We start from the raw sequence: 11,331 nt of genomic DNA, 5'->3' as shown, positions 1-11,331 counted from the left end.
TTTAGCAGAACGAGACCTTAGTCACATTGCAATAATGGAGTATCAATCTAGTGATGGGTGAGAAAGTATTAATGGGCAATTAAATAAAGGAAGGATAAACAAACAAAACAAAGTGGCAGATTGCAGAAAAGATATTGTCGTTCGTTTACTTACCCAAGAAAAAGAGAGTTTTGGTGGGGAGATGAACAAGAAATGGGTCATCTAATAAATTGCTGAACTTATTAACTACCATATACAAAAAAAAAAAAAAAATACTACTCCGTAGTATACTAAATTTCTTTTGGGAAAAATCCATTTAACCCCCCTGAGATATAGATTGGGTGCAGATTGCCTCCCAAACAGGTTCACCCCCTTATGGTTCTTGGACCAAAATGCACCTTTAGACTTCCCATCTAACTTAAGGCTAAATTCCACTAAGCTTTTTGGGTTTTTTTTCTTTATTCAAAAAAATACGTGTTTTGTTAGTTTTGCACCAAAGATTCGTCTCAATAAGAGGAATCGGAAAAATAAATTTTTTTTTTAAACTTTTATCCAAATATTTTTGAAAATATCCAAGATAAAACCCCAAAAAATCAGCTTTTGAGCTTCAATAGTTCGTGCAGGTCTCACGATTTCTTAGCAACTGCATTGGTAAGAAGACATTTTTGGCTCTGGCTCACTAGCACCACCACCACCACATTTGCCTAATCAGAAAAATACCCACGGAAACATTAGTACTCTTTTCACCGACGGGGAGTGGTAGGCGGAGGTGGCAGGGAAGGAGAAGGAGGCGTAATAGATGGTGGTGGAGGAGGAGATGATTGAGGGGTGGAGGTGGAGGTGGAGGCAATCACCGGTTGATAGGGACAAAAAAACCCACATCTATAAACACCAAAGTGAAAAATGGCAAATCGATCCAACTACTGTTGTGTTGGAGTATCAAGAGAAATGGGAAAATACTTGAATCTGGGTTTGTCCCTTCTTCCCTATTGTTCCTCTGAAATTCAAGAAGAGGGGTTACCATCCATTGGTTTCAATCCAATCATGGGGTTTTAAAGAATCAACAAATGGGTCCAGTGAAATTGGTACTTTGGTGACCATCTCTTACTGGGTTTAGTGAAAGAAATGTCAGTGGATTGGAATAGCTTTTGCATTGCTCATGAAATTCAGATTAATTGTTTCGTGGTTAGGATTCAAACATGAGCCAAACTGTAGGACAAAACCCCCAATTTTTTTACAAAGGTGGGCTCCTAGTGCGACAGGGTCCGAGCATGCAGGTCAGCTGCGCTAGCAGACCAGACCAGACCAGGGTGCATCCCTAATTCACCATTCAACCGTCTTCTTTCCTCCCCCACCCCACCCCACCCGCCCACCCCAAGTACCGTTAATGATATGTAACATTATTTTCCTGTGGGAAAGCTTAAATCAGCAAGAAACAAAGCAAATGCATCATTGCTTTGCAGCCCTTGTTTACGGTAACCTGCAAGGAAAAGAATTCAAGGGGCAAGTACAAAATCCATATATCTGAAAATCTTAGAAAACCCGAGAAAGTATCAGAAACAATTCTAGGATGTTCTGAAAAGAAAATAAAATGGCATATTCAGTAATTCCAAAGCTGAATCTACTTAAACCAAAGGCCAATGGCTTACTTGCTTTGACCAGCTGCTGCAACCTCATCTACCACTTAGGGTACCCGTCCGGTATCCATCTTATTTTTGTGGTTTGCCAATATTTCTTTCACAGCTTCACTAAAAACCCCTCCTTCATCGCCATCAAAAGAGCCTGCTAACATCTCATCATCAATGACATCATCACCCTCATCGTCACAACTTGGATTAACACATCTTACATAAACCAGAGTCGGTCTCTCCATCAGGAACTCAGATTTGGGCAATTGCAACAACAGTAGATGACAACACTTGACTAGAAAGTTCACTCCACCACTATCCATTTTGGGCATTGACAGTTTCGCCCTTTCCAAGTCTCTCAGTTCAGCAATCCGGTTGCCAGACACAACAATCTTCCCTTGCTTCATGACATCTGTAAGTGTGATGCTTTGAAGCATTTGATGTTTTTCAATCATATCCAACACGATATTGAGCTTCATACATGCATCATCAAAACACCTTAATGCTATGTTAAGTTGCTGGAGTTGCTCATTGCTTCTTGCATTTTGAATGTCCTCTTCATCCTCTTCCTCGTCCTCTTCTTCATCATCTTGTTTTTCATCTTCTGGCAGTAGTTCCACTTTGAGAAGCGAAGCCATGAGAAAAGTAAAACTTTTGACATTAACATTGAACTCAACTATCTTCCACTTGAGAAGGGGAAACCATAAGGGTTCCCAATTCACCTCCCAGAAAAAACTGTCCTCTATATGCAAATGCACAATGGCTTTCAGTCCAACTAGGTAGTCAAAAACAGAAGTCCTCCCTTCTTTTTGTTCAAACCATGTGGACAAGTTGTTGGGTGCTTTGACAGAGACGTTGCTGATGTGAGGGATGAGGGAAGTGAAACGCTTGGATACTATTGAGCATCTGCAAAGCCACTTAGCCTCCCGTAACTTGTTAAATATGATGAGGACAATATCGTCAGGAAGACGATCGAAGTTATTTTTCTGGGAGTGCTTTAAAACTTCCATCGCTTGACTATCCTCTCCAACACTTTTCAATCAAGTCAGCTTGCTGAGTTTCAATGAAGCAAATAAGAAAAGATAAAGATAAAAAAGGAGATCCCAAATTTGAAGAACGAGCTCTTTCTTTCGAGATACATTTATATGCAAAGATAAGAAATTTTTTTATCCCAATAAGAATGCCGAAAGCTGTAAGATCCAGAAGTAAACACTAAGGCCTCACTTGGAATAGGACAATCCAGTAAATAATTCATACAATTCTAGTTTTTGACAAGAGATGCGTTCCTTATGCATCAAGAGACCCCACACATCTATGTAGTATAATCTAAAATGTATAGAATTTTGGTAAAATATTCACCAAACAGGCATAAAACTTGAAAAAAAGTGAAATAGAGAACGCCAACAGGAAAGTGCAATGCCAAGAAGCGTTCTTGTTCTTGTTTTTAATGTAAACACAGCATTACCTTAGCCATTTCGTTTGACAGGGGAAGCGATGGTGCTGAAGGATGGGAGAAAGGTCAGGGGCTAGGAAGAGAGTGGGTAATAGGTGATGATGGCTAGGGTGGGCGGGGATAAGTATAATGCAGGCAAACAGTGGAAGCGGCAGTGGCGGTTAGTTGGTTGAAAGGGGATCGGTTGGTGTGCTGACTATAAAACTGCCTTAATTGATACTTGGTAAGAGATTAAGATAAAATGATCGAAAAAGTCAGTTGGGCAGTTCATTTAAAGAACTAATTATCACTTGTACTATCAATTGTTCTCCCCCTCTCATCATGTTATTGTCATGATGGTTGCCTCTGTTGCCTGGTTCTGTGTCCCCTAGTAAAATCTAGCTTATCAATGGGTTTTGACGCACACATGCAGTGTCCACAAGAGGTAATTGGAATAACTTAAATGTTTCATTGCATATCCAAGACCACCCATGTAGACTTCCAATGGGGATTGGGTGTTACAAACTCCCAAACTTTATAGCTCTGCAAGCCTTTTCTTTGGTGGCCACGTGTGGTCCCAAACTCACAATTTCTGTGCACGTCACTCTAATACCACTTTTCTTGACCTGGGTAGACCACTAGTCCAGAACTGATCGGAGCCTGATAATGTGAAGCAAAATGGTTAACTCCAAGTTATCAGAAGTACCTTGCATGGTTCAAGAAATACCCGATATCACCCATGTGGACTTATTACGTGGGACGGGTGCTAAAATGGCCAACTTGGAATTGCTCTGTACCGCGTATTATGATTATACATCATGTCATCAAAGCCTAATCCGACCATCCCAAGCAAGGACACAGACACAAACATTGGGCACGAACACGACAATACTAGAAAAGCGGGGACACAGACACGGGGAGGGAGAGGGACATGGAAAAAAGTGGACTCTACACAAATGTGTTTCAGCATATTACCAGTTGTTATTAATATGAACATTATGTCCGCAAAATCCAAAACTAATGAAAACCTACTTAGCACAAAAATCAATAATGGACAACAATTCATGATCCCAAAAATAGACAAACTGCAAGGCACAAGCGACAACTTTTTCATGACTTGACCCCAAAACAAGTTTGTTATGATGTGAAATTGTGAAGTGACCACTGCCGTGTCTCCATATATGTCTCACTTGAGACACGCGTCTATGGGGCGTGTGGAGGCGTGTCTGTTGCCTAAAATTGAGAAAGCTTATATGCTACGTACTATCGCATGCCCACTGTCCGACAAAAATAGGAAAACCACTTAGACATGCCGGCTTCATAGCTAGCCCACCTAGCCTGAAAACAGACACAAACACACGCACTCAAGATACATCTCTCACAGGAAACTCAGTCAATAAAACAAACACTGTTACACACCAACAATCGCATTTCAACGCGTATTTCTAGGTAGGACCATGAACTAGTAGCCACCATCGTCGTGCACTGTAGCGTGTAGGAGGAGACTTGCAGCTGGAAAAATTATCTTCAACTAAACATCAGTTTAGGTATTAACAAATATGAATTACAAAGATAGTAATGTTCCTTGCCGATCAAAAAAAAAATGTAACGAATCTTCTTTAGATTCCCACTCGTATAAACATATACCATACTTAATCTTAAGAACACACAAAAAAAAAATCATTCATCACTAATTAACTCCAAATCTTAGTGGATGTTACTATAAATCAAAGCTTGACCACGGAAAAAATCAAGACTAAAGATATTTTACCATTTTCCAAATTTATCTATTGCTGAGATATTCATCGCCTAATATTCAAAGTGAATCACTTAATAAACATGTGAATTTAGGAAATAATGTCTTCAGAGCCGCATACTTGTATGAGAGACAAAAAGAGGGAGAAGGATTTCAACTGTTTAGCCCAATAAAGAATTCGTTAGCTGAAATAAAATACCCATTTCTAGAAAAACAAGTCATTGTTTAAAGAGATTGCATAACCACATAACCGTGATCTGTTACTAACGAATGCCATACTAAGAAGTTAAATATCAAGAGCACGATATGACGGTAGTCTGTCAGTCTACCTATCCAATGGCTTCACAGAAATGAGGAAACCCTCTGTAAGAATCACCAGAGAAACTGAGCAGTTCCGACAACTTGATGGCAAAGATAAGGACGTCAATGTGGATCTCGTTAACAAAGAGATCAGGGCATGGATGTCCCCGAAATTGGTTCAAGATCTGAAGATGCGAGAAGAGGAGGCGATGGTGGAAGGGGGTAGTCGATAATTAGGGTTCCACAAAAGGATGCATTTATAGGACATAAAAGAAAATAAAAGTGAATATATACCCATCACGTAGGTCTACAAAACTTCATCCCAGGCCCAGCCCCAAAATAAGTGGGCAAAATAGTTAAACCTAGGCCCATCCGACAGAGCTATGAACCATTCCAAAGACAAAAACATCTAACCCAGATCAGTGTGCTTCAAGGGGCCAGATGTCAATGTCAACCACTTATAGTAAGAGCACATGGTTCCTTGAAAAAGAGTTAATCATGAGCAATACAAAATCTAAGAGCATGTCATCAGCAGAGAATATGAGGATAGAAAACAAGTATCAAAGGAAAATTGAAGAAAACCACATCGGGAATAAAATCTAAGAAGCAAGACTGATGTGGAAAAGCAACCACTCGACCATGAACATGAAATGGAAAACTAGGGAATGACAGAAATTAATGCTAGTAATGTGCTCCCCATCAAGCCGCTCAAGAGGGGAGAGGCTACTGACGAATGCCTAGAATTGCATATTATTTTTCATAGGCTGTTTTTCATTCCTTTAAAGTTTGTTTTCTCCATTCGACGTAGGTTTTGTGTTAACATGTGAATTTGCATCGTATGAAATAAATTGAAAGTTCTTGTGATAATTGACAGGTCAAGAGAGAAAATCCAGAGCACAATTATTTAGAGGATGTTTTAGCACTTATAAATGGCCCGATGGGGGGAGAAAAGGCCAAAGATGAAGAATAATTGAAATGGCTAGCAATGCCTAAAACCGGCGACCAACATTTCATATTACGACTGCTGTAGCAACTGTTTTAGGGTTCTAGCAATTATATGTTGTAATGCATTTACTTCATATACCTCCACATTTAGCCAATAGGATTCCTTTTCTTATCTGGTTAGTTTTTGGGGTTTCCTACTACAATTACATATTGTATTGATCTTTTCCTCTTTTTTCTCTTCTTCCATGGGTTGCTAATCCAATGGATCTTTTGTAGTAGTCGTTGATCGATAATTCATAATTGTACTCAATGTCAATATTGTAGGATGAATGCGATGTGATGCGATGCATTGCATTTTTAAATTTATTATGATAGGCTATTTTGGATTCCTTTACTGATTATGTTGCTCCATTTCAACTACTATCTTTGCTAACATCTGAATTTGCGAAGTAGGAAGTAAACCAGCACTGACTGAAATGTCACTACAATATAACAAAGAAGTCTCATGTGGGATATATTGCAATAATAACAAAATGGCATGTTAAGAATTATCAACTGAAATATCCACTGTCGCAGACATTCATACTAGTTGGGAGTTGGTCATAAAATGTTGCTTGGTCTCCAACCATTAGAAAAAGAACCTCAAAGAATACCTAGAAGTATTCTCAATTCCCCAGTTGGAAACTTAGAAGGGCTCTATATCAAGTTAAAACAGTATTAGAAAGTGCTTTAAGACAAAATAACTACGTCTACTCATACTACTTAAGGCACTCTTGCAGGTGCTTCTTTCCCTCTCTTTGTTTCTTCCAATCGTTTGATCAAAATGCATTCGCAAGAGCCCGAGTACATGAGTACACAAATAAAAACAACATGATTACATGAAGTTACATAGAGATCTAAAAGGGGAAGTCCTTGATCATGAGGGAGAGATTACGGAGACTTCAAATAAAATTAGAGCAACTACCAACAAAAAAAATTACAGACAGAATTTGAGAGAAAGGGAGAGAGAAACCTTCAATGGATGGCTTGATCATGACGACCCAACTTGTTCACCTTCAGTCATTATCAAATAAAGGTAATCTGTTATCTTCTAACATTTTTGCATTTCCCAAACTTTTGCCCATGGCACCGATAGAACTCTGGTATAGAAACTCAGAATTCTGCAATATGTACAAGGGGTTAATTTCATTTTAGGTTAAGGTTTTTCATTGCAGCAAAAACAAATACAAGGAATCCCTTTGGAAAACTGCAAAACTAACTCTGCAACATGGCAGAGCCTAGAAACAAAGCAAAACCAATGGAGACCAAGCCCAAAGAAACTGAGAAAACAATGACAGAATAACAACTCAGAACATATATGGTATGCCTCCCATCCCTGCTGAGAAGAATGTTTACGAGATCTCCAAGATAAACAGGGGTAAATCAATTTTCCAGAGTACTAGACACATGCTGTCAGGAGGAAACTCGGTCTACATGTTGGGCACAAACCCCTTTTCTATTGAATACTAGGATTTTCTCTCATAAGGATATTTGTAAAAAGAAACATAAACTGTTCATTGTTTATTATATTGCCCATCTATTTATCCATGATTATATACAAAGTTACAAACCATACAAAAACCATTATAAAAGGAACACCCTTTTTTTGGCGTGAACAGCAATTTGAAGCTAGCTCACACATTTGTTTTTCAAGTTTGTCCACATTTCAACTGAATGCTATTGAAAGAAATTAGTGCCAGATCGTAATTGAAACAGTGAGAGACTCAGCTATGTGTTTTCTCATCACTTGCACATGCATCATGTGTGCCATACAATTTGCCATGACAGAATATAGTCTTATCTATTATGCTACAAAGACAGTTCGATCACACATTTGGATAGAGCAGTAATAAAAAGGACTAATGCATCGGAAACAACACCATACAAAGATTGACGTGAAGTTTGTAGAAGCCTAAGCGGTACTGGACTCAAGACCCTATATGTGTATACAACTCCTAGGATATATATTGCTGGCTACCGTGGCGGTCATCTCACAAGTTTTTATTTCCTAGCATATGCAAAACTGGTGTGAGACGTGGACTTGGTAATTCGTGCTGAACATTGTATATCTGCATCAAGTGTTTTCTTGTTGCTTGCTTATTTTTAGTGCTATTGCTTGTGTTTGGTTCATTGGCCATCCATCGATCCTTAGCATAGGAGCCTCAATTTTGTACATGGCCTACTTCGATTCGTTTACGAAACTGTAAATCCCTAATATTTCATAGATAAGTGAAACCAGCAAACCACATTATAATTTTCACTAAGATATATAAAGCAGTTTTTCTTACACACCCATTACACAGAACAAGCGAGAATTTGAAATTTCAGGTGATCCACATATTGAGATTGAAAAACTCTTATGATGCATATTTTTACAAACATCTTAAAGTCAAGAAACGAAAAAGGCATCTCAGATAGATCATAACAAGGGGTATCATTCAGAACTAATTCAACAAAAAAGGAACACAAAGCCCCAATTTATTGAGCAAAAAATACAAAACCCCAATTTAGTGAACAAAAAGCGAGTTCCAAAACAACAAAAACGGCGTCATTGTGGCCCTTAACTTGGAATTTTAAAAATAGAAGATCATATTTGGGAAAATAGAAATTTCAAAAATAAAAAAAGCAGGTAGGATTTGGGGAACTATACATGCATAGATACAAACAGAAATCACCATACATATATGCCTCTGATGTGTGTGTAAGCCATGAACTTAAACTCGACTCAAAGTTCTTTTGAAGCGGTGACAGTGCACACCCCAAAGGGTGTCTAGTTTGCACCCATCTCAAACGCCCTTAGATTGCCGAAATTTGATGTAGGCCTTTCATTCTTTCAGTTGTATTCTTCTCTCAGCCATTGATCTCGCTAGTTTTGCAGCTTCCACTGAAAACCCCTCTTTACAGAGGCCAGCCAAAAGAATAGAATAAATATCTGTATCAATGGGAGACATACAACCCACCTTCTCAATTTCACTGTATAAGCAAAATCCATCCAGCACCCGTCCATCCATACAAAACCTTTTTATCATTGTGCTAGAAGCCAGACCATCAGGTTTCACGGCACTAGCTATCATCCTCTTGAAAAGCTTCTCCGCCTCTTCGAATTTTCCACTTCTTACCAAACACACCACAAGAGAACTGTAACACTCTCCGTAGGAAACACTGCCTCCTGCAACAACTCTATCAATCAGCTTATAAGCCTCCTCTAAATGTCCCTCTGTGCAAAGCCCCTTGATTAAAGTACTGATAGTCACCCTATTTGGAAAACAACCATTAGATTCCATACGATCCAAAATCCGCAATGCTTCCATTGCCAGACCCTTCTCACTATACCCTTGAATGACAGAAGTATACGTAACTATATTTGGACTACAATCCCCACCCTCTTTCTCCATCTCCTGCAACAACTCCAATGCCCTTTCCAAAGTCCCAAACCTACAAACCCCATCAAGAAGTGCAGAATACGCCACTGCATTGGGCAAACAACCGTGTCCCTTCATAACCTTAAACAGAGCACAAGCATCTTCTAGCCTACCTGCATTGGAGAACCCCTTAATCATTGCAACATAAGTAATCATATCAGGACACATACCAACCAAACCCATTTCTCTCATCAACTCTGCCGCAACATCCATATTACCATTCTCGCAAAACAACCCGATAACAACATTGTAAGCTGTTGTATCCGGCTGACAATTGAATTCCTTCATCTCCCTCAATACCCGCAAACCCTCGCCAGCAAGATTGGCCTTTCTACACAAATTCAAAAGTACCTTGAACGTTTTCGCGCTAACTAAACAACCCTCAGCCCTATAAGCTTCAATAACATCAGTAACGATTCGAGGCTTTCTACAAACACCAAACAGCTGACAAGCTTTGCTGTACGCATGTGAACTGTGTCTATAACTGGGTTGGAGACCAGCCCAAATAAAGAACCTAAGACCCAAAAGCGGTTGATTGGGGGCACACTTGTGTAAGACCTCGTTGACACTTGTAGTGTCCAGCTTAGCCTTAACAGTGCTAAGGGTTTTTTCTACGTTTGCTACATTTTTCTGCAAATGGGTCCAGTAGTTGCTTGTTGAGGATGAGAGAAAACGAGAGATTGATGGTACTGTCATAGATTGTTTGGGATTTAAAAAGAAGTTAGGGTTTGGCCTCATATTAAAAGGGCAAAGCCCTAACCCTCGGTGGAGGGAACGGAAAAGAAGATGAAAGGGATTATGAGTCTCTGACACATTTGTGGAGAGAGAGAGAGACCTTCGTGGTTGCCCGGTGGGTGGGTCGGCCGCGAAGGATCTTTACCGGCAATTGGAAAAATCATCCGAAATGGCGAAGCATGATAACCTAGTCGGGGTTAACCTCCCGTCTTCAAAACACGAGTTTTGTTCGGCCTAATTTTATTCTTAGATCATTATATATATATATTACTCCCACTTTAAGGCCCCGTTCCAGAACTTGAATAAGTTCTTATTTTTTGTTCAATAATAAGGCTTGTTCCACAAAATAAGAAGTAAGTACTTATTTTTTGGTTAAGGCAACTTTAAGCTCAAAATCATGTGTTTACACAAATAATTTTCCTATCAATATGGATCTTATTTGATAGATCTCATTGAGATTTTTAATACGGTGCAAATTATTTTTTATTTACGTTATTTTTTAGTTTGAAAATGTGAAATAAGCTGCTTATTTAAGTTTTCTGGAACAACCCTTGTTATTTTTCTTTGAGAAATTCCAAAATAAGTACTTATTTTTTTAAAGAATGTTTCTGGAATGGAGCCTAAATGTCCCTTATAAAAATCCGAGCATTTTTCAATCCAAAAAAAAACGTAGAAATATTTCTACATATTAGTTTTTTAATCTCTCAAATAATATATATAAATATTTTTTTTTTAGGGTTTGAAAATGTATGAATTATCATTAGGGACATTTAAAGTGGGACGGATGGAGTATGTATTATATGAACCTTTTTGTTGATTTAACCGAAAAGTTTTTACGCGTCAATTTTTTATGAAATTGTTGTTTCATCATGAGAAGAAGATAAAAGTAAAATGTTATGACATAAATTGTAAAAGCCTTTTGGTGAATTTTTAAAAGTCTTTTTTCGTTTTTTTTATTTTTATTTTTTGCTTTTTGAATTTCTCCCGTCTAGCTGAACCGATAATCTATGTAAGATTAACCAAAGTTCATATACAGGAAAAATGAACTCCTAGATAATGATCCAATAAAAAAGTTAGGTCAAATCTAGCCACAGA

The 11,331-nt window shown here is 38.5% G+C and overlaps 1 protein-coding gene across 7 annotated transcripts; it reads right to left on the bottom strand.

The window, feature by feature from the left end:
* Positions 1–1,474: 1,474 nt before the first annotated feature.
* On the bottom strand, positions 1,475–10,425 carry LOC131314497 (pentatricopeptide repeat-containing protein At5g47360). 7 transcript variants are annotated; one of them, XM_058343175.1, is made up of 4 exons: positions 8,730–10,425; positions 5,390–7,200; positions 5,125–5,280; positions 2,162–2,660 (listed from the first exon to the last, which is right to left on the bottom strand). In XM_058343175.1, the coding sequence occupies exon 1, from the start codon at positions 10,237–10,239 to the stop codon at positions 8,905–8,907; it is 1,335 nt and encodes a 444-aa protein (XP_058199158.1). In that variant the 5' UTR covers positions 10,240–10,425; the 3' UTR covers positions 2,162–2,660; positions 5,125–5,280; positions 5,390–7,200; positions 8,730–8,904. The 7 variants fall into 7 exon arrangements, with proteins under 7 accessions (XP_058199161.1, XP_058199162.1, XP_058199158.1 ...); XM_058343176.1 differs by having other exon boundaries at positions 5,125–5,575; positions 7,053–7,200; XM_058343174.1 differs by having other exon boundaries at positions 5,125–7,200.
* Positions 10,426–11,331: the final 906 nt, after the last annotated feature.

The sequence above is a fragment of the Rhododendron vialii genome, chromosome 13a (genome assembly GCF_030253575.1).
Source record: "Rhododendron vialii isolate Sample 1 chromosome 13a, ASM3025357v1".
Classification (NCBI taxonomy): Eukaryota; Viridiplantae; Streptophyta; class Magnoliopsida; order Ericales; family Ericaceae; genus Rhododendron; species Rhododendron vialii.
The sequence above is the reverse complement of the archived record's forward strand: the minus strand, read 5'-3'. Positions and strand labels throughout refer to the sequence as shown.

Excerpts from the sequence above, each read along its gene's own strand:
- LOC131314497 (XM_058343174.1), bottom strand. The coding sequence starts at position 10,239 with ATGAGGCCAAACCCTAACTTCTTTTTAAATCCCAAACAATCTATGACA.